This window comes from Engystomops pustulosus, chromosome 5 (genome assembly GCF_040894005.1).
Source record: "Engystomops pustulosus chromosome 5, aEngPut4.maternal, whole genome shotgun sequence".
NCBI lineage: Eukaryota > Metazoa > Chordata > Amphibia > Anura > Leptodactylidae > Engystomops > Engystomops pustulosus.
This window is the reverse complement of record NC_092415.1, coordinates 27120595-27145005: the sequence shown is the minus strand read 5'-3', so window position 1 is coordinate 27145005 and position 24411 is coordinate 27120595. Positions and strand designations below refer to the sequence as shown.

General features: G+C 42.0%; 1 protein-coding gene across 2 annotated transcripts in view; it reads right to left on the bottom strand.

The window, feature by feature from the left end:
• ESRP1 (epithelial splicing regulatory protein 1) overlaps window positions 1–18141 on the bottom strand; it is a 39747-nt gene extending 21606 nt beyond the window's left edge. Inside the window, exons 1-4 of one of the 2 annotated variants that reach the window (XM_072151439.1) lie at window positions 17782–18141; window positions 17554–17682; window positions 9587–9700; window positions 4073–4187 (exon numbers count right to left, since the gene is read on the bottom strand). In XM_072151439.1, the coding sequence (XP_072007540.1) occupies window positions 4073–4187; window positions 9587–9700; window positions 17554–17682; window positions 17782–17916 (493 nt within the window). In that variant the 5' untranslated portion in view covers window positions 17917–18141. The remainder of the gene's footprint in view (window positions 1–4072; window positions 4188–9586; window positions 9701–17553; window positions 17683–17781) is intronic. The other variant, XM_072151438.1, reaches the window with a different exon arrangement.
• Between the last annotated feature and the right edge of the window lie 6270 nt (window positions 18142–24411).

The window sequence follows — 24411 nt, the reverse complement described above, 5'->3', positions numbered from 1 at the left end:
AACATTTGCACAAGCTTATATCGATAATTGGAAGAATTCATTTACGAATTTAAGTGACTTTCCTACAGACTTAAAAAACTAAAAACAAGAGTAGAATACATTTTAGGCAAAGCTGTCAATTTTTATATATTTGCATTCTCTAAGACCGGTACATATTCCATGCATAACGGTCTGGGAGATGATGACCACTACTGAACACAGCTACGCATCACTTGCCATTGGACAACATGATACAATGTGCCCTAGGACAAGATCTAATGAACTTCTGGCATAAGACCAAGAAGGAAAGTCAAAGAAGATGTCCAAGACATCACTATGTACACAGCCAAAAATACCCTTGCCACAACTAACTTCCGCTAAATTCCCCCAACATATCCCCAGTCATCTTCATGTTCATGGGCCACATACAGAAAGCCCTAGCCAACCAAAAAATCTTATTCCATCAGCTTCATTTGAAAGTTGACACAGAAGTGGAAGACATTACAGAAGTGGTAAAGATGTCCCCATTATGAAGCTGTAGACAAGTCACCTGGCTGTAATAACTGCTCCAGCACCACAACTCACGGCTCCACCAGTGAAAGGTCCGACTGTTTCTTGAGATGCTGATCAGTAAATAAGTTCTGCAGTAGCTAGTGCTGCCAAGAGATAATGCAGTAAAGGCATAGCAAATATGATCACAAGGCGTGGATTTTTTGCATGTTCCGAAAATCCACTTGAAGTTTTTTGCCAGAAGTTCAAAGTTTCCTTTGCATTGGATAATATATCTACTGTAAGTGGATGTAGGATTCATAAGACCTCTTCTACAGGATAGATGGCTTCTAGACATCACTGCTGCAGCTCATACTTAAGAACGACATCTCTGCATACATATAGAGAGTCCAACTTTCTGTTGAAGAACCCTTGGAGGCCTCCATATTGCCAATAAACCAGTCATTTCCAGATGCCCAGGCATACAAAACTGATATGATTTCTGGGTGGAAACGATGGATAATAGGGGTATACATAAATACAAAATAACATCCCTACCTGTAAGGCCCATCAAGGTGGTGGTCCACTACGTTGAACTTGGTTTGATGCACATTCAGGTCTATAGGCGCATTGAAAATAGAGGTTTCCTAACCCCACTATAAGGGGCTATAATATGGCTACAACACAATTACCTAAAACTGGTCCTAATTTTTCCAAGTTTGAGCTTACTATTTGCTATGGTAAGCGTGGTGCCACGTTGTACCATGTATTTTACTTGGCGAGTCATTAACAGTTCGGAGAGTTTCAATAAAGGAACATTGTGTGACGCCTGGACAGATTCTGTTCTCTAGATAAGACTATGAAGAAACTTCTAGCAGGTCCAAGTAAATAAAAGGACAGATATGTGGAAACACGGGACAAGTTTTCTCTTTTGACAACTGCTGGAAACACACAAGGCTTTGACGCAGGGTCTGAGCCAATGCCAGAAGCGGATGAGAATTTTGAACCTAAATCTTCCAGAAGTTTGTCCTATTTTGCAGCTAAATTTTAGACCAGAGCCTATCCATTCCAGTCTATAAGTCTCCTGTTTTTGTGGACTTTTCTTTTCATGCAACAAACATGGACAGAAAAACGACTTAAAAACGGACCTACAGGCCTAAGATTGCGGCAATACATATGCAGATTGTGTTTGTGACTATCAAAACAGAAGAAGGTGAGCACATAACTATATATTGGTTGGCCACTGCAAGTTGAAATCCTACACAATGGGGCTTATTTACTAAGGGTTGCAGATCACACTTTCGCCGGACTTTGCACCGTTTTAAGGATTTGCGCAGCTTTGACAGGTATTTAACAGGTGTCTGCACTGGATTGTGTTGCACGCAATCTTTTTTTGGCGCAGCTGCGGTGGCTTCCATGCGGCAAAAATTGTGGGCTTGCCGTCGGGCGATCCAACCGAATTGGACTGAGCGCGGGATTTAAGTTTCAAATAGGGTCGGAAGACAATGCACTTACATGCACCAGGAAGAAGAAGGTGAAATCTGTCAGACCTGAGTGGAGAAGAGACACACGCACGATCTTAGTGAATCGCGGCAGAGGGCATTATAGTCGGAACAATGCACTTTTAGGGAACTCCGCGGATCAGGTAAGTAAATGTGCCCCTATATCTGGCTTTCCTCCTCCACCCCTGTATTGGATACAGAATTTCTACCCTAAAGGATTTGTTGCAAAGTCACCACATTCAGGTAAATGTCATTTATGCAACTCATCAGTATATTTGTACAGGCTCGCCAGGGTGAACAATTTCACGGGTTTACAAAACTCAAAAGGAGGGAGGGAGTGGGGGGGTGCACCTTTACAGGACAAAGAACACGGATCTAGCACATGACAAGAATCAACAGAGGAGTGTCAGAGCAGAAGTCCTATTACAGGTTGTGCACAGCAGCAACACTTTCCAGATATTCATTGAATTGGAGATTATAAGTGCAAACACAAGAGGTGATAAAGAAGTTTGGACAACTTTCTAGCAGGACGGCAAGAAAAAAAAATAAATATATATATTTTTTGCAGATACTGTACACAGGATACAATACCGGTGAGTCCAATGTTAGAGACATGGCTAGAAGATTGAGGGTCATGGTGTGAAATCAGTACCAGGACCCCCTGATGGTCTTTAGCGAATACTTTATATTACACAGGGGGGTAATACAACACTGCAGGTATAGAAGCAGTGAAATAATTGCAAATTCTTGTGCACTGCATTATGACAAGACCACCACCTCGCCATGACGAGGCGTAGATCCAGGCACCGTGACTGGGGTAATCTTCTTAGATTTGTTATCCATGGCCTCCTCCTTTCTAATATAAAAACATTTAAATTATTAGGGAAGCCCCTCAGGCTCATTAAGGCACAATTAGGGGCTCTGCAGTGTAACAGCCTATAAAGCTACAGCCCCTCCCCACATCCCTTCAGGCTCATTAAAATAATTTTAAAAGTTGATTTTAGAAGGAAGAATGTTAAGCCTCTACCCTAATTATCAAAACCCCTGGATACCGGGACCACTGGAACTACCACTGAATACAAAATGGGTCTCTTCCCAGTAATTCGTGAAGCAGCAGGTCACTCATTTGTTCCGTTATCCCAATTGAATAACTGAGCATACGTCATACAGTTCCAGGCATCGCTATTTGCAGCTAAAAATCAATAATCATCATTACCATCACCATGGGCATTCAAAGTAGTCATAGCCACAAACCATTAGAACAATAAAACCCAAGACAACCTCCTTAAAGGGAACCAGATTGTGCCCCATTAAACCAATAGCACCCTCAGGTAGGGAATAAAAAGTCCTTTCATAAATTCCTTCTTATGTGAAATCTCACCCATTGACATAAAAAGTTACTCTTCTCTGCTAGTTTACAAATGAAATTGGAGATTTTTTTTTTGTGTTAGGAGTTTAGAGGCTGCAAAGTGGAGCATCACTTCATATCCCCCCCCGCCCCCCCATTTTCAGTTCTGTAGCACCGAGCAATATGCTGCTGGTGCCATACTAAAGAGAACAATCTCATCCATCTCATCACATGAGGCTTGTAGATCTGTGAACTATGGTACTGGAGATACAGGCAGTTTAAAGAAGCAGGAATTGGAGCAGCTCACGTCTTAAGCTGTCTGACGAGTCACAGAACTACAAGCTTGATACAGTCAGAGAGAAGATTCTTATTTTTAACATGACACCCAATACAGATTTCAATAGAACAAAGAAAGGGGCACCTGAAGTGACTCCCAAGCTGCCGACTTGACTCGTCTCAGGTAAATATGACTCTTTTCTGCTCATTTGCATATGACTGGAACATTTTTAATTTTTAAAACATTTTTTTTTAGGTTAACGAGTCTTAAAAGTGGATTCTATGAAGGATATTTCCTACCTTACCCGAAGGGAAGTAGTTTAATGGGATAAAATCTATTGATAGGCTTCTTGTAGGCTTAAGACCATTGGTTTGGTAAAAACCAATGCTCCAGGGCAATTTCTTACCACATCATGGACTCATCAAACCAGATCAATAGCGACAGTATCAGATTATTAGGTCTCTGTGTAAAGGATACAACTTGCCATTGCTGTGACATCCAGTTCGCCTGCATCGCCGGATCCTGGGCAGCATTTCTTGAATTCTTTCCTCAAGTCGAAGAATGAATAAAAACATTCAGGCAGAAAAATATTCTGTTGAGGAAAAAAAAAAAAAAAAAAAATTATCAATTTTTATGAATGTAGCATCCAACAGTGCCTTCAAATTACATGCACAAGCGTGACCCTATACAATATGAAGTTCATGGGGTACAGCTCAGGCCCTTGAGGTCTACAATACAATCATGGATAAAAAAATTTTTTAAAATCAATAGATTTTCAAACTAAAGATTTCCAATGGCTTTGCTGCAGGTTTACGACCCAATAACTATTTCTAGAAGTAGTCTCGTGTAGGATAGCCAAACCTTATAGGACCCAAAGGTTGCAACCTCACCATCTAGACCACCTCAAGTTAGGTCTCCCCTAGAAACTAGTTTTCCTCATGAAAGAGCCCACCAGAACTGGCATACCAACCAAAAAAAGAACCATTATTTGGAGCTGACAGAAATTTATAATAAACCTCAAAATGTGTAAGAGATATGTGTAATCATACTATTGAGTCTGTAATTAAGTAGCAGTAGGACTGTGTAAAACGTGAACTTTTAATCCAGGTTCTGCATCTCTTGTAAGGGCACTGGTTAGGACCTTCAGCCTGAAGAGCTGTCTGCTCTTTAAAATGAACTGTTCCACTTCCCCTCCCCTGAGTGACTGCTGTAAGCATCCAATCAAAATCCTGATACAGCTCCTACTGGGAGCAAAGGGGGAGGGGCTGTGGATGAAGCAGAACAGTGCAGAGAGCAGAAAGCTTTTCAAGCTGAAATTATAACTTTTTTATAGTCCTGCTGCTTGCTGCTAATAACACAAAGGTATAACTACACATTTCCAGGGACGGTGGAAATTCCTAACCCCCCAGGATTATGCAAATAAAATATAGGATATACAAGTCAAAATCTATCAGAAAGCCAATGACCGTTGGCGTTTTGTCTAAGCTCATTTATATCTAAGCTTTGTAAATGATCATGCATTTAGACATTACTGAATTGGAGTCATCCATTACACCAACACACCCATAAAGAGTCCTATAAAAGTAGATAAAAGCTCCACAGCTCCTACGCCTTATATTATCTAGAGAGACAAGCAGCCGTGAAAAAAAAAAAAAAAAAAAAAAAAATTAAAAAAAAAAATCACATGTTATGGTTTAGACAAAGCTAAAAAAAAACCCCCAAAAACACAAAAAACACTTGTCTCCAAAAAATTTTCTGTACGTAAGGGTTAAATATTCTATTTTTATTGTCAGACAATAAAACCTGTAATCTGAATAATCCCCAACACTGAGATTTGCTGGAGAGTCTCCCTCCGCATCTCGCCTGCATCAGCGACAGATAAGGAACAATCCTCTTTTTGTTTCGGTGGCGTTTTTAAAACCATGAAGCTCATCCTCACTACGCCAAGCTGAGAAGCCGGTCATGCTCCGAAAACTAACTGTGACCATCTCGCTTACTGATGCACCTGCCCAGAGCAGGGGGCACAAAAGGGCAGTATGCTTCTCCATGTGTGCACTGCTCACTACATCCAGTGCTCACTACAGATGCTATAGATCAGTAATATTTACCAGGGGAGAGATAGGGGGAACAATAAGGGAGAAGTTGCTCAGCTCCTCCTGTCCTACCTGTCTGCAGGTAGGACACTATATACAAACCACTCAGCTCTTGCTGCTCTATAACATGATACCTGCTGATAGGGCACCATGTTCACTGCTCAGCTCCTCCTGTTCTATAACCCACCATCTGCAGATCGGACACTATATACAATGTGCTCAGCTCCTCCTGTTCTATAACCCACCATCTGCAGATCGGACACTATATACAATGTGCTCAGCTCCTCCTGTTCTATAACATGCTACCTGCTGACAGGACACTATTTACAATGTGCCAAGCGCCTCCTGTTCTAGAACTTATAGTGGTATTCCCTTGACAGCAAATCATACAAACAATAACAGTAAAAAAATTTCCAATATACATCATGTATCAGTTCCTCACAATTTTCTAAATCTCTGCTTGCCGTCATTCTATAGAAAGCTTCTAGGTTTCCTTCCAGTGGACACAAATCTGACCATGGTCACACAGGTGCACGGCTTTCTATAGAATGACAGCAAGCAGATCTAGAAAACCGAGAAATTGATACAGAAATATTAGAAATTATACATTTTTATCATACAAAACAGTAACATTAATTTGCTATAATGGAAATAGCCCTTTAAAGGATTAGCACAAGTAAAGCCACAGTAAATATAACCACAGCCAAGTGGGTCAGATTTTACAGATCACATCCACATGCTATAGACATATTATACAGAATGTTAAATTTTCTTTGCAGATCTCTCTCCATTTCCATGTACTGTACACCACAGCAGCAGCCATGTCTCACTATAGCCATATACTGGGGGACATTACAATATACAGCTACTGAGACCAGGCTTGTACGAGGGACATTGGTCACCTTCCAGCAACATTATATTTGCCACCAATGTTGAAAATGTCACACTGACACAAACTTTGTGCTAGGTTACACTATTACATACTACTACTTTAATATTACTTTACAGCACCTTATGGCCATGGTGTTACCAAGCTAATTATGATTTTTTTTTGCTACAGGGTGCAAAAGAGTTGGTCTCTGAAAAAGACCCGATATAAAAGTGGCCTGGAATAAGTTAAATAGTTTAGCAAGGAATGTGTAAAAGCTCATAAAGTACAATATATGTGTGTGTTCAGACATGAAATGTAACCTACATGTATTAGGAAGGACCTGGAGGAGAAATGCAGACAGTAAAAGTACAACTATACAACAAGCCTAATGTGTACGCAGATAATGGGACAGGCATGGAAGATCCAATGACCACAAGGAACTTTTGCATGTTGCAATCAGGGTCCGCAAAAAAAAAAAAGTAACAATCCCAGTCTGCAAGTTAATCAAAGTGAAGATAAAAGGGGTTTTCCAGCCGTTATTCTAATCACGATACATCCTGGCACTCACACAAACCATGAGATATCCACTAATCCTGAAGTTGGAGGAAAAAACTTTTCTGCAATTTCACAGAGTTTGGCCGATACCCTATAGAGGGGAGACCATGGTGTCGCACCCACAAAGATAGAAAAGGCCATTAGTGGTTTAGGTGCCTGGAAAACCCCTTTTATGCTGGCCGTACACCAGATTGTACTAGGCTATAAACATGAGTAGCCCCATTCAAATTAGAGGTTTGCCTTAGACATTGTACCAAGGATAGTGGATAAGCCGAACGGTGAGGGACCAACTGCGGGCATCCCCACCGATCATATTAAGAAATATCCAATTCTCACTAATCTAGTGAAGGGTCAAGCATGTGTCCCTACTAATGCATTCAATAGTATGGAAATGTCAGTAATTGCCGAGCACAGCGCTTGGAAACACCCGGAATTCCCATTTACTATCTAGAAGAGTGCCGGAGATACCTGAGCACTGTGCTCTGCAATCTCCCACAGTATTGGATGTAGTGGCAGGGCACATGGTAGATCTGCTGATTCAGCACTTAGTAAAAATGTCCATTCTCTGGATCGCTGGAGGATGGTCCCTCATCAATCAGATTGATTGGGGGGGGGGGAGGAGGGAAGAGAATAAATGCAAACTTGGTAAATCCCTTTAAAACAAAAATGTTGAGAAGCACAGTAAGCCGGATCCTTTTCACCTATAGAAGAAATCCATTTTCTTATATGTTATCCACAGTCACCTTTCTTCTAAAATAATTTACAGACTGTTATAATGAGCAGAAAATATGTACCCCTTTTTCTCTCCCTCCCTCTGCCGATGTATTCTAGCAGCAGAAGAAAGTGCAGGGGGAGGGGAGACCTGCTCAGCTCATTGTAACATCCTGTGAATCTACAACAAGGGAAGGGCTCTGGAAACACTTAAGGAAGAAAACCTGGAACTAAACTCACGTCCTATTTTCAGGAATTATGCCGACTGGAAATAATCCATACAACCAATGTGCATGTTCAATGGCCGCCCACATCTACAGACCATATCACATTTTGCATGCCTTGCTTGGTGATAAATGGGGCAGGTAAATCTGAACATTTGTGTATAAAGTGCAGTCACTAAACGCCAAAACGGAATAGAGCAGCCACCAATAGGATTAGACAATAAAAGTGACTGTAAACAAAGCTCATCTACCATCTCCCGGTCCACAGGGACTCGGCCTCCGTAATAAATTATAATTAGCAATTCTATTCTCAATGTTTCATGTTGTCAAACACAGAAATAAAAGATGCCGGATTTATCCAGCACAACACTTCTCCAATTAACTGCAGGGAAGAAATATATATATATCCAAAAGAGGCGAAAGATACAGTTATGTCCTTAATAATTGGGGGGCCCTAAGGAGTTTCAGATTCCAGTCATTATCTCCACAGAGTCGGGGCTAGATCCCATCTGCTCAGGACAAGTCATGTTTACCAAGATTTATACTACTATCTACCATACTCCAATGTTCTGTAATTCATACTGATAATTCGGGTTTTCATTAAGGTCTAAGGAAATCAACCATCAAAAATTCATTATGATAAACCAGGGACACCGACTCAGAGATCGTGGGACTGTGACAGTGGTAATCTTCTTATATTTGTTATCCATGCCCTTATTCCTTCTTAAAATCTACTTTTAAAACTCTGCCAGTGAGCCTGAAGGGCTCCTGGGGAGTGTTTCCACAGCACTCAATGCTACAGCTTCACAGGCTGTTACACAGTCACCTGCTCTCCCAGCACTTCATCCTCCCTCTGCCTGATGTAATCTCACTGCTGCAAGGTTATTTTCTACACATAGTGGGGGGCTCTGAACAGCAGTGTAACAGACTATGAAGTAACAGCACAGAGGGGCTCTGATAACATCTCCCAGATCCCTTCTGGATCCTTAGCATAAAAGTCAATTTTAGCAGGAAGGAGGCCATGGATAACAAATATAAGAAGATTACCACAGTAACTACGAGTAAGTGCCCTTGGTTTATCATGCTTCATTCTGATGGTAGATTTCCTTCAACATCTTAATCTTAGATAACAAGTTGATCTGGAACTTGTGTGCATGATATAGTCAAGTTTTAGATGTCTTAGACTGCAGTTGACACTGTTGAAAACCTATATAAAATGTATTAAAAGAACACACTAAATATAAAAAATAGATCCAACTTAAATTAAGAAATTTCAGAAATCTGAAAGGTTCAGCTGTCCCCCACTAGTTACATGTAAGATAACTGTGTGGCTGCAAGACAACTGTCTGTGTCCCACCTCCCAAATGTAATCACTGCAGAGGTGACAAGGCTTAAGCCCCTTGGATCTGCACACCATGTAGATGCTGGAAGCAGATAGGGGACTCTAAGATGTCTTGGTCAGACAATACATTCTATGTGGGTATCAAAGATGCATAAAATTTCAGAACAGAAATAAAAACAAAAACCGTGCAGATACCTTTTTGGAGGCCTCGGGGTGTAACACTTGTCTGATGTGAAGTTGCCCGTCGGTGCACAAGCAGAAAGAAGTCCCCACACCAATGTTTATTTCGTTTCCTACCGACTGGTTGAACTGTAATACAAGAAGAGTGAACGTTAAATCCGTGTCTACATGTAATGAGAACTTCATAATCTATTAAACACAACCTTTATGCGCACTTAGTCCAAGTACTACCATAGCAGTGGGTGCAGCTGTAGGGTCACAGGTTGAAGACTATTGGTCTAGTAAAGATATGAACTCTTGGTCCTATGAGGAAGGACCAAATTTAAAGGGAACCGGTCATCAGAAATTGACCTAATAAACCACTACCAGTATTTTGCCAAGTCAAGCTCTCTCTTTCTTACTAAGCCCCTTCACTGTAATTGATGGTCCTGCATGTAGAGACCACTTTCCAGATCTCCTGAAGTCCATGGTGTCAATCACAGAGCAGGAGGCGTTCAGAGCTCCCCACCTTGACTTCAGTGTTAAACTCTCCTCTTCCTTGACTTTATACAACCAATTTACATCTCACTTTAAAGTTGATTTTCTAGATGACGGTAGTGGTGTATTAAGCCAATTTCTGAAGACAGGTTCCCTTTAAACAGAATGGTGACAATGGAGGATGCTCATTTTTAGAATTCACATCCATTATTTACAAAAAAAAGAAATAATCAAAAAACGGCGTTTTGATGGCATAATGTATAGAAACGACATATGAAAGTGGCTGCGTGATAATTGGTTAAAGTTATAACTATAGCGTCGAAGGTCTTCTGATCACCCCCTCAGGGAGTAGTAGCAGTTACATTCGTAAAAGGGTCACAAAAATGCTGCCCCACCACTGAGAAGATGCTTTTTACAAATTTCTGAAGCTTCCACAATCATCTGAAAACGACTCGCAGAAACACACATTCTTGCTGCAAAACCTCGTACAACTTCACACAGAGGCAAAAAAAAGTTGAAAATTCTGCAGACAATATGGTATTAGGGTCCCCGGACTACAAATTTATAATTGCTACTGAATACAGATGCTCATCCATCTCAGCTTTAGGTGAAAGGAGACAAGTGTCATAATTATTGTAATCTGCTGCCTGGAGGAATGTGGAACAAATGTGTTTAGGGTTCAGGTTGTGCAAAGAATTTACACATAATTATAATGATGAAAAACATTCTGGGTCAGACCCGGTGTCCACTGTGGATGGATGGAGAAGGTGAAATGGTCTCAGATTCTGGAAGATGAACTCCGACACAAGGCCAGCGCGGCGTCACAGTGACGTGGAGGTGTTGCATCACCCAGAAGAAACTAGTTATGCAGAATCTATACATAGAGTAACGCAAGGGGTTCACAATCCGACTGGCAAACCGCTGTCTGAAGACCCTGAAAAGTCCTGAAGACCCAGATACAGGGAGATGCCAACTACATTCAGACTGAGGTCAGGACATTGTGTGTAGATGGGACTGCACTTCTCCAGCTGAATTAAGTATCCGGTGTCACCAGAACTACCAATAACCCTCTAGAGAATCATTGGGGGAAATGTATTCATGTGTCAATCATTAGACCAGTGCAGAGTAGAATTGGATATCAGTCTGATGCTGGATGGTTAATCTGATGCAATACATGACCTCATACAGATAGCCAGGTGAGCACTCCTCACCCCTACCCTCTCCATAGATTACCAGGCGTACCACAGTGACCAGGTACCATAGACCTGTATGGGGAAGGAGGGGGGTGATCAGGCCAAATCATGGCACCTATAACCAACTTGTGCATGTGGTCCAACGCTGGCGAGTGCGACATTGCACCTCCTATTAATTGGTCTGCTTTTCTGCTCCACAATCATGGAGGACCCTACATTGAATCCAATTGTGAATCAAATCAGATTTTCTGAAAATGCACTTCTTGGTATCTCCTAGATTCCTCTGTCAATTGGTATTGTCTAGAAAGAAAGAGCCAGTGATGTCAACACTTGGCATAGTGATCGCTAGTTTGTGTGCAGCTGCCCGTCCTTGGAAACCTGATCCATGGACCTATTCACAAAGTGCTTGTGAGCGGCCATTGCAGTATGGAGCCACGTGCTACGTAATAAAATCTGATGTGTATATTCAGGACAGAAGTCTTAGGCTGTATCCTTCCATTATAGATATCCACTTACATTCTTTTCTATTGAAATGTGCCTACATAACATATGGGAAGGTTTAGTTAGAACTTTACAGATATGAAACAAGTGTGGGCTAAAGTTCAAGATGTTGTGTTTGGTGTAGGGAATAGTGTTACCATTAGGACTTGTTTATATGGTGTGGAAACCTTTGACATTTGGATACAATGGATGTATTATTAGAAAATCACTCATTTCCCTAATGGAACTTATAATCCATTGTTGTAGACACAAACATCAAATTGGGACATTTTCAAGGAAAGCCAATTCAGGGCATGTATAAAGATGCATTCTCCTGCCGTATTTTTTCCAATCAATTTACTTAAATTTGGAGAAAGCCTAGCAGGATGGAACAGAAGATTTATGGGAAGGGATACACTTTGGGATGCAGGAGTGACTGTTGGTCCAGGACAGGAAACATACACAAATTACATCACACTTTTGTAGAGATTTAGATCAGACTATGTTAAATCAGAAGATTTTGTTTGGGCTGTAATCAAAAAGCTTCACTATTAACCTTAGAAAATAGCAAAATCTGAGATTGTAACATTTATAGTCACCCACAATTGTGTATTATACGCTTTTAAAGTCATCCTGGTATATGCTCGCTATGGGCCACCCCACTACATAAACGCTTTTCTGAAAACCTCCATCAGGAAGGTCATTATAACAAAATATCCCTTTCCAATATCCTACAATAGTTAACATATTAGAAGTGCAGAATACAATGAGGCATGGTGATAGTGTTACGTGTTGGGTGCCAAGCAGTAGTTCAGCACAACGTACTCCTTACCCAACAACAAAATACCAAGCACGTGCCCAAACCCTTTATTATGTAACCGTGTATATATTATACTCCCTGCTCATCTGGACAATGAACACAATATGGTGCAGAACAGTATAGTATTTAAAGGGATGCACACCGCTCAAAAAATAAAAGGGAACACTGAATGACATCCTAGATCTGAATGAATGAAATATTCTCATTGAATACTTTGTTTTGCTGTTGTCAGCACATTCAACTTTGTACAGAACACTGTGCAGGAGGCTTGGCATTTGCCAAGGGAAACGCATTTGAGTTTTGTCCAAAAGCCTTCCCACTTGCGTTTTAGATGCATTTAAAAACATGACAAAATCCGCACGTAGGAAACCATCCACAACCTCATCAGGAGCATGCCGAGGAGTTGTAGGGAGGTCATACAGGCATGTGGAAGCCACATACAATACTGAGCCTCATTTTGATGTGTTTTAGGGACATTACATCAAAGTTGGATCAGCCTGTGCTTCCACTTTAAATTTTTTTGGGCAACTCCAAATCCAGGTCTCTGTTGGGTAATAAATTTTATTTCCATTGATGACTTTGGCCATTTTGTTGTCAGCACATTCAATGAGAATATTTAATTCATTCAGATCTAGGATGTGTTATTTCAGCGTTCCCTTTATTTTTTGAGCAGTGCATTTGGCATCGGCCACTTAAGTGCTTGACATGGTTTGTAACACATTGTAGCAAAGATTATACAGCATCACTAGAAAGTGTTACAGAAGATGAAATTGCTACATTGTTTAACTATTTACCAATAGGCTCCTTGAATACAAATTTTTTAGGGTATTTTCACATAGCAACTAAGAAAGCAGGAAAGTTTATGTACTAGGCCTATTCAATTGAATGGTCACAGACATGTCAGCTATAGAGATGAGTTTGCACATTACCTAGTCTGACCAGGGTTTGTCTTAACAGAACCATATTGACATGTAGAAGGTCAGTAGGTTTGGAATTCATAGAATAGATCACTATGAAGCCACAAGATTGCCAGCCAACTCTGCAAATGAATGATTCAGCTAGCTATGCAAGATTACAAGTTACAGTCAGTACAGTTCCATGATGTCCATAAACATCAGAAATTCGAGGGTACAAAAGTTGTGATGGTGCTGTCCAATGCAGAGTCAAATTCACATGAGCCCTAAGAGGTCAGACCCGGTTTAAAAAAAAAGGAGTTATTTTCAAACGGTACAAAATCATATTTCAATATATAGAATGAGGTTTTTTTAAGACTTAGATGGTAGCATATATCATATGTCCACCCGCTGCTCTGATATAGTGCCCTGGGGTCTAAACATGTTAGGAGCTGTAGCTTCATAACACCTGGAGAGTCACAATATACAGAGCAGCCAAAACTTCAAGGGGGTATTCCAGGATTGTTTCATGTTTTGATCAGTTATCTATGGGATAAATAATTAATAACACATCAACGAGAGTCTGACACGCCCACAATCAGTGATTTTTGGATAAGTACTACGGCTATGTCACAGGCCAATGGTCCAGCAGCTGTGTCTTACACCAGTTCACTTAAAGGGGTTGCACAAACTCTGCAAAGGTAGGGGGATAAGATCACAAGCCAATTGGTGAAGGTCCGACTGCTGAGAAGTTGGGTTCCATTCTCATTAATTAAGGAGCAGCAGGACAAGCTTATGCATGACACTTTCATACATTAGAACATGCCCATCCTGCCGCTCTACCGGTTAGCGAGAATGCAGTCCCTATTCTCTGGATTGCTGGGGTTCCGGTTCTTGTAATCATTGGGGGTTCTAGCTGTCAGGCACTGATCAGCTTGGTATTCCCCATCCATTAAAAATGGGATAACTTAAAACCTTGGTCAGAAGGCGGAAAACAGCCCATCGCCTCGCCGCAGTGTACAACCTTTCCGTCTCATTTGTATCCATTCAATAAAGAGAAGCTTTACCCAGAAATTGGGAAGTGCCACCTTTTTCTCCTGGATTATTTGGCACTTTTACTCCTGGTGGTGCACCCTAAGGGTTGGTCTTTAACCCCTTTCCTGGGCAAACTACTGGATACGAGTGATGTCCCTGCTGTTATGCTCTGGATAAGGTAGTGCTGGTATTTCCTTCCTATATTTATTTACAAACCCAGGGATCCCATATTGTACGTAATCCGGGGACTGCCTGTATCCAAATGACTGATACAGCCAAATGTGCGGGCTGTTAGTGACATATATAGTGCAAGATAACTGGCTGTGGTGGCTCCGTTGTACAGTACTAAGAATTATCTTGTGATGCAACAAAACCAATACTCCCACATTTTCTGCCTTAAGCGAATTGTTTGTTGGATCTAGGGAAGGTCAAGTTCACACCTACACGAAGTTATGGAATAGAATGATGGACACCTAGAACCGATGGTAAATGGAAGACCTTCATTCGGGGCCACCATCAGGGGAGGTTTAGTGTGACTGTGTTCAGGGGGCCTCCTAAGTCACAGAAAACCCCTCCTCCTTTTCCAGGTGCAAGGAACTCACTGTGTACACAGGGGTGGAGATCATTCTGTGGGGGGCCCACAAAATTTGCCAGTCAGGGTCCCAGAAATTCTTAATCTGAAGGCAGGGCCGCCACTAACAGCCGTTCCCATTGACTAGAATGTAAGAAAGTTTCACATCCCTTATTATAACTGTAAAAATGCAGCTCCAGCTAGTGTTACTTTTGCCATTAAAAATGGAATTTAGCAACAGACACCACACCCTGTAGTGTGAACTGAGCCCAAGGCTACATAACAAACATGGGATGGGGGGCACTTATCAAACTGTAGTTTTTCTTTTTTGAGAATTTTTATTGTAATTGGGTTAAGAGTTTTACACAGCTGAGCCTGAGGACGTCGCAATTAACCTCCAGCCCAGAGCAGGCATAGGCAAGGGGTTGGACTTGCGACTTACGTGCAACCTGACAGTCAAAAAAAAACGGACTCACATGCCTCATTTATCAGCCAAGCAATCCCAAAACCTTGCAAAAAAAATCTGCACATTTCCAGGCTTAGATAATGGTTCCCCGTGGTTTTTATACGGCTGTTTTTTTTTTGCGGATGTCATACTGACACGTTAATAATCAATGGACCGGTGCGCACATGAACACGTTTTTTGACGGTTCTGTGTGGAGTCTTTATAAAACTCAGAGCCGGTCCTATTGCTGGCCGTGTTCGCAACTGGAACCTATCCATCAAAATCTATAGGAATGTGAAAATTAGAGATCCAAGATGGGTATAATCCACGTGCGCTCCGTATTTGTGGATCAGTTGCTATACAATCCTCTTCAATGTGTTGGGACAAGCTAGTGGCAATCTTGCCAGACTTCCATATTTGTTGTGGACGACACCAGGCTCAGAAACGGATTACACCCGGATGACAGACTGTGAAAACGGACCACAGACATCTGTTCGTGCCTGACAACAGCACGCGTTCATTTTATCCCATTTAAAGTTATAAAAAGCCCATTAAAGACATCCCCATCCGTGCATAATAAGAATGAGCCCACAATCTATAAAAAAAAATTCCTCTTCTTGAGCCACAGAAGGTTTTACCCAGCCCCTGTGTGAACACGGTCTTACGGCAGCGATAATACCTGGCTTGTGTATCAAGTATGACAAAGGGCTTATTTGCATGAATCTATATCAGAACACATGGCCATACATTTTGTTAGTGCAAGGCGACTGCTTCAAAGTTAACAAAAAAGTAAAAAAACGAAAACCCATAACATTGAAGAAAAAAAAAAAAAATTGTATCCATTTTAATCTGCGCCAAATTCTACTATGGACTTAAAAGGGAAATGTAAACACCAGGTATAAGCAATATTACAATAAAATCACATCCGCTGGAGACTTCACATCCCAAAAGGTGTCAGAGACTGATCCAGAATGATGGGTCCCACCTCCAGGAAAGACGCCACCCGGATCTCTGCGATTACAAGGCACCAACAGACGGATTATGGGCGGATACCAGCACAGCTGTAGTTGTGCTCAGGCCACCTGTTTAGTTAATGACTTTCTGTGGGTGTAATGACGCTCCACACAGACGGAAAAAAGAAAAAAAAAAAAAAACTGGTTAATCAGGTGGGAGACCTGATGGTAAAACCTACAGCTCAGGGGGGGCGGCCATTGTGTCAGGAAAAGCGACAAATAACCTTACAGGGGAGAAAGGGTTAACTACAGCACACATGCAGGAGGCCAACCTGAGGACCGCCATGTTTCACCGTCGCTCTACAATATCCTAAATCGACGAGATTACGTGTAACAAGAGGCTTTACGGCAGCAGAAGAGTTAACACGAGCTCACGCGTTTCAGGAAGTGCTGACAACTGCCATGACGGTTGTCACTGCCACATGCAGATCATACAGTCACAATGGGGCAGGAATTATTTGTGAGAAATTATCACCAAAAAAAACAAAAAATGTAGCAAAAACTAGCTGAAACAATCATAGCCACCAAAAAGAATGTTGCGCCAAACGTTAAGTTAACTACATCCTATAGAACACGGAACGGACCCCATCACAATTCTGATACCTAAACCCAAACTCTGCACGATTGGGTTTGGTTTTTGTAGTTAGATACCTACAACCTCCATGATCAGCCCGACAGGTCAGTCCTTCCACCAAAACCGCGTTCACACAAAGCGTTTTCATTACGTGTTTTTTTTCGCCAAATCTCATGCGCTTCAGAATGCTATAAAAACGTATCGTGTGAACTCGGGCCTTAGTAAAAACTTACCTCAGGAAGAGAAACCTTCCCTTATATAGTCTTTTCTATCCCCAATTTAAGGAGCTTACCTTTTTTTTCCAGTTTTTTGACCAATGAGCAAATTTAGTAAAAATTTTATAAATTAATATAATAAATATGAGTCTATAAATCTGGTGCAGGTTTAGCTTTGACTACAGCTATAGGTGCTGGCATGCAGCAGGGAAAGAGTTAAAGCCCCCAGGTGCTGGGCTCAGCAGGGGGGACAGGGGGCGCCTCACCTGCTGCAGGGCTTGCTCAAGCTGTGGGGCCAGGTACAGGCTCTCGGCCTCGATATTTGTGGCTTCCTTACACTCTTCTGTCAGGTCCAGGTGGTCAGGTCGGACCATCACTTCGTGCAGCTCCCCCACCTGCAACAAAAAGCAGCACAGAGGGCTTCAGCACACACGAGACTCCATGTTTGTGCTGGTGTCAGGTGTTGCTCTGGGGGTCTGCAGGTGGGCACTCACCTTCAGGTTGGCCAGGTCTATGACCTTCCATAGCAGCTGGATCACCTCCTTCTCATCAGAGCCCAGCTTGGCACAGTTTGCCCCCGCGGTGGTGGTGAAGAGGATCACCAGGTAATCCGGGGAAGCCGCCGTCATGATGAATCAAAAAATTAAAAAAGAGACAAAAATGTATATATACAAAAACAACAAAAAAAAAAAGATAAAAAAAAATAATAATGATAAACTTTCACCTTCCCCACCCAAAAGAAAAGTGAAAGAAAAGCCCCCCAAATACAGCACCACCCTACACCTTGAATCACCTCCACCTATAGATATGGAGGAGGACACCCTGGGGACCTGCACTCACTCTGCAGGAGGATCCAGGTGAGGGGGGAGGGGAGGGAGAGGCCGGTTTTGCCTCTTTTTTTGTTTTGCACTCCTGTAAGGTAACCAATACAATGCAGGCTGCGCCCCTAGCAGGCGCCCAGCACTGGCTGCTGACTTGTCATTGGGATGGGTCCGACCCTCCCCCCCGTGACCACGTGGTCTCCAGGTAAGAGATACCTGGCCAGGTCGGGCCTCGGCTATTTCCGTACATTCCCGTTCGGCTCTTGTCGGCTGCAGTCTCTCTTGCTCCCCCTAGAGGCAGTGAAGGAGTAGCACAGATTCCCCTACCAATCTGTAGTGGAAGACTTAGATGTGTTGTCAGTGTCCTGAGGTGTGGAGATGGCTGAGCCCCTCCAATAAATGCCTGTAAATAAATCAACCGTACGCTAATTATTCTTTATTGGCTTCCGTAAGTTAGAGACACAAGAGTGGAGGTAACGCGGTGGCACTATGTGGCAGTACCATGTCTGCCAGACTGCTTGTGCTCTCATTACCAGCATCAGGAGGCAGCACCAACATCGATCAACGCCCTGGTACTAATAAGTCCGCGTGAGGGACCTGGAATATTGGTGGACCCCTGAATTATAATAGAGGATTTTAATATTGGCGGTTTGGGTGATCGCCCCTGGACCAAGCCTTCCAAATTTTATACTGAGAAGGACCTTCACCCATTAAATTCTGCTCTCAATCCACATACACACAAGAACCATTTCAGGACCTTTGAAGGTCCTCCAAAGGTCCTGAAATCACTGATTGAAAGCAGGCAGCAGGGACACATCCTCCATTCTCCAAGAAGCTGTAGGAAGTGATTCCAGACTCGTAGGGGCTATAATATTCATACAGCCCAGAGCCCATGGCAGTCTTTTTATTTACTATCCCCATTAGTAGATATTTCAGATGCAGTTTTTGAAGCCAAAAAGGAGATGTGGATGATATTGGGTACAAACATATCATTGAGAAGAGTTAGGCCGGTGCCACACGCACCGCTTTGTCTGCGTTTGAAAACGCAGACAAATCCGCGGCCACCGGGGCGGGCCGCGGCCCGATCGCATGGGCATTTCTATGGAAACGCCTGCGATCGGGAACGATCGGGCCGCGGCCGGCCCCGGTAGGCGCACAATCGTGCTGGCTTTCATGCAATACAAATCAGGGGGCGGGCCGTCAGACGATCCGACGGATTCGGACAAACCGCGGGATTTAACTTCAAAATTGTGTCGCAGGGCAAGCACTTACATGCAGCGGGAAGAAGAAGGTGAACTCCGGTGGAGCTGATCGGGCGCACAATCTTTATGAATCGCGGCAGAGTTCATCCTCATCCGGGTCGTGGATCGCGAAGGGACCGGGTAAGTAAGGGTAATGGCACATGTGGCATTTTAAACGCGTTTTTGGGCCGTTTTTAAGCAGTCGGTTAAAAAACACATGCGTTAAAAAACGCATGCGTTTTTGAAAGGTTTGACCAATTATCTTAATTCAAACTGGTCAAAAAACGCATGCGTCTTTTGACGGACTGCTTAAAAACGGGCCAAAAACGCGTTCAAAACGCAACATCTGCCATCACCCTAAATGTGCACCTATGTGTCCAGTGCCCTAGTGCTCAATGCAAGTTCAGTCCGTAAACTTTGCAATGAACTAGGGTTAGACTGACCCTTTACTCTAGGTTTGGGCACTTTTCCAGACATTGTAGTCAGGGATGGCTGACACTATTGTCATTCACATGAGCACTGAGAAGGCGTCAGAGTCTCACAGTGTTCTGATAGATAAAGATAATGCTAATCATAGGGTTGGGCTCCATTACATGGATACAGTAATGTTACAGCAAGTATTATACTAAATGATAGGGATCTCCACTGATTGAGACCAACAGGGTCCTGGGCCTTAGTGTTCATCAAGAGGTCATTATCATCCAACTAAAATTTGACCATTTTGCTCTTGAATTTAGGTTGAGTTACAGAAATAAGATTTAAATGTGACAAAATCCTAAATGCCTAAATGTCTAGAATATAGACATCTGCAACTGAGGGTTTCCACTTAGGCAACAGTTGCCATTAATTACATTTGAAAGGTAATTCCAGAATCTTCTCCAAAGTCATGCGAAAATGAGAAGAGTCATATTTTTTCTGAGATGAGTCAAGTTTAGAGGCTGCAGGAGGAGGGTCACTTCAGATGCCTCTATCTTTAGTTCTATAGCACCTAGAAACATGGTGTCAAATTAAAGATAAAAATCTCATCTTTCAAGCTTGTAGATCTGTGAGCCGGCAATTTAACATACAGGCAGTTTAAAAAAAAACCTAATGCCTAATGTGATCTGAAAGATGAGATTTTTATCTTTTATATGACACATGAAGCATGTTTCTAGATACTATAGAACTTAAAACAGAGGCGTCTGAAGCGACGCTCCACCTGCAGCCTCTAAACGTGACTCATCTCAGATAAAATATGACTCTTCTCTGCTCTTATTTCACATGATTTAGGAGGAGTAAACGGGTGAGATTTCACATAAAAGATGGAATTTGAGAAAGGACATTTCATACCCTACCGGAGGGCGCTGCTAGTTGAATGGGGCGGATTCCTTTTTGAAGCTAATCATTGGCCTATTTAATAGGGCCCATATACTATGACCTGTAGTTCTAATTGTGTGACCACTAGATTGCTAGGTGATCTTTTAACACACGAATGCAAAGTTTTCATAGCAACAAACTCATTAGCCATCATGTGGCTCTGTTTGTGTAGAGGTGAACAAAGATTCTTCAAAGTGAGTATTCATTGTGTGGATTGTCTTGCCCTGTGAATAGCCCGTGGCATATACTGCTGCTTGTATATACGGCTGTGTTCACACTATGTCTATGTTGTTGTGTTTACTCTGTAGTCTTCCTTTGTAATGCTAATGGTTTCAATTAATGAAGATTTTCTTTTACAGCTATTACAATACAGTACTGGTCACTGACTGACAGAGCAAGGAGTGATGACATTGTCTGGCCCTGTGCTTATGTAAAGTCCTAATACCCCAGGGGGCTAATCTATCCCAGCATGTACTGGTATAAGGGGTAGCCGAATAAGCATCAAGTCCACAGCCAAGTTGTATGGACAACTTTAAACATCAAAACCATCATTCTTGGGCTGGTTGCAGTACATCCAGTATGGCCGGTGTTGTGGTGAGACGTCATCTCAGTGATACAATGGCAGTTACACACAAAATTACTATGCTAACAGAGCAGGACAGTCTGTTGGATCTTCACTAGGAGCAAAGTATAAGAGGGAGGAGCTGTTACTGAGAACTGAGGGATCATGGGACTTGTAGTTGTAGCAATCTTGGAGATAACTCCACCTATTTTAGAAAAAACAGAAAATTTTGTGAATCAGAAAAGCAAACTATTTAAGCTGCATTTTGTGATTAATGATATTGGGGGAGATATATCAGAAGTGTCTGAGATAAAACTGTTCTAGTTGCCCATGGAAACCAATCAGAGTTCAGCTTTAAATTTATAAACGGCTGTTGGAAAATGAAAGCTGAGCTCTGATTGGTTGGCATGAGTTTTATCTCAGACACTTCTGATAAATCTCCCCCATTGAGTTTTGTTATATTTATTAATTTATAGCATTTTGCATTTTTGTAACAGAAGTTCATATTCCCAGAATACCCCTTTAATTAAAATCCAATACTAGAAAATTTACAAACTGTAACTCATTTCTGAGCACCATGGTCTCTTCATCGTAAAGGGAACCTGTCACCAGATTTTACCCCATTAAACTACCAGCCCCCTCAGGTAGGGTAGAAAATGTCCATTCTAGAATCCCCTCTTTCATGTGAACTTTCACCCTTTTACAAATAAAAAAAATCAAGTAAAACATTAGCAAAGAAAAGTCATATTTTGTCTGATGGGAGTCAAGTTTAGAAGCTGCAGGGGGAGGGTCACTTCATGAGTCAACGTGACTCATCTCAGGCAAAATCTGACTCTTCATCTTTGGAGGAGATTTGATATAGGTAAACGGGTGAGATTTCACATAAAAGTGGCAATTCTAGAAAGGACATTTTATACCCGACCTGAGGGGGATTGTAGTTTTAGGGCGCTGTCCCACGTTGCGTTTGCAAATGCAGACCAAAACCGTGCCCACCGCCGGTGTTTTGCATTAAATTAACACAAAACACAAAAGCTTGTTCCCGATCGCAGGCGTTACCATGGATATGCCAATGCGATCGGGCCACTGCCCGCCCCTGTGGGCACGGTTTTGTCTGCGTTTGCAAACGTGGGACAGCGCCCTAAAGGGGCAAACCTTGGTGACATGTTTCCTTTAATTGATTCCTTGTATATTCCATCGGAGTAATCACAGACGTTATGTAGTTATGAGTTGCATGAAAATTGTCAGACACCTTAAAGGCATCGTCCACTTTCAGCAAATAATTGATATGGTTTGTGTAAGGAAAAGTTATATAATTTTCCAATTTACTTTCTGTATCAATTCCTCGCCGTTTTTTTGAGATCTCTGCTTGCTGTCCTGCTATAGAAAGCTTCTATGATTACTTCCAGTGTATAGAAATCTGACCTTGGTCACACAGGTGCGCGGCTCGTTATATCACACGGCTCAGATTACTCTCTGTGATACTAACGAGCCGTGCACCCGTGTGACATCACATGACCATGGACAGATTTCTATCCAGTGGAAGTTAACAGAGAAGCTTTCTATAGCAGGACAGCAAGCAGAGATCTAGAAAACAGTGAGGAATTGATACAGAAAGTATATTGGAAAATTGTATAACTCTTCTTTACACAAACCATATCAATTATTTGCTGAAAGTGGACGACTCCTTTAACAATAACCCAATGGACCCTATAAGAGTCATTGGGACCTCTTTTTTTGGACCCAGCCAGTGACCTGTTTCCTGCATATCCTGTACCTTGGCTGGCACCGCTGGCCATCTCCTGCGGTGGTCAAGAGGGTCCACTGGTCCACAGACTCCTCCCTCTGGACTCTTCCCATAGAGACTTTTAGTCCTGTCGTCTGTGTGATCGTTACAGTTAAATGGTTCTATCAAGATTCGAGAATTCTTGCATTAAAATGTTTGAGTAATTTATCTGAGATGATTCAGGCAAAAAATGTTGTAACTTTTTTGGTTTGATCATATCCCCTTTAAACGCTTTTCAAAGACCCTAATATTGGTAAAATAGTTTGGAACGTACAGTTGCTACTTCAAGGTTGTTGGACCTGTTCATGATACATCTCCCCTACTGCGCTACTAACAAAGAGTAAAGGATTGAGGCGAGGTCACATAATTAGAGAGATTACGATCTAATGGAGATTTGTGAATTCTCATTACATCAAAGTTACAAGTAACAAGTTTCTACCTTCTAAAACCCTTTGTGCCTGGTGATGGTGGATCTGTCCATACAGGACATACTGTGGCTCCTCATCTATCATAAGATGTCACACATATACTGTATAGTGTACAACTTGAAGGACGGTCATTGTTCCCATTCATACAATATAATACATGGATCTGTAGCCAAGGTGCTTGTGGTGGTGGTGTGCAAATTAGGGTTAGATCAGCAGATACAAGAAGCTGGGTGTGGAGGCGTTTTCTATAGGAAACAGGCAAAACTTGTGGGCTCAACTTTGAAACGAAGAGAAAACTTGTTCGATGTCTACAAATAGGAAGGAAAGACTTTTCTTCTAAAACATCCACACACCCCAAAATATGACAGTGCACTTTAGATATCTGTTGACAGATATTCCTCCTTCCTTACTATCATACACATGTATATGTTCTCAATAGGCCAATCAGCATATAAAGACATGCGACCATTGATTTCAGTGAAGGATGTAAGGGGAAGGGATGTAAGTGAACACAATTCCATACAATTTTACTTTCAGAAGGCGCTTAGGCACTTTGGCACTTTTTGCAGCCTTCTGCTGTTCCTGCTGTGCTTTACTGTTGAGCTCAGCTATTCTGCAGGTTCATATAGTAAAGAAACTTAGTTGTCCCTGGAGATTAAACCTTTTTTTTTTTATCCAGAAAGAGATGATGACCCCTTGCCTTTTGAAAAGAGGTCACTTTAGACCTCTCTATAATTGTTTTATTCATTTATAAAACATATCAAGTCAAGGGCAAAGACTGTGGAAGCTGAAAATGACAAGAAAAGCTTTGGCCAACCCTCACTTGACCAAACACAATGTATAGGTGTACAGGAGCTGTCTTAGTTGTCTTTTCCTGATATATAGATACCCGTAGTATAAATGATATGTTACTAGTTTCTACTGTGGAAAAAC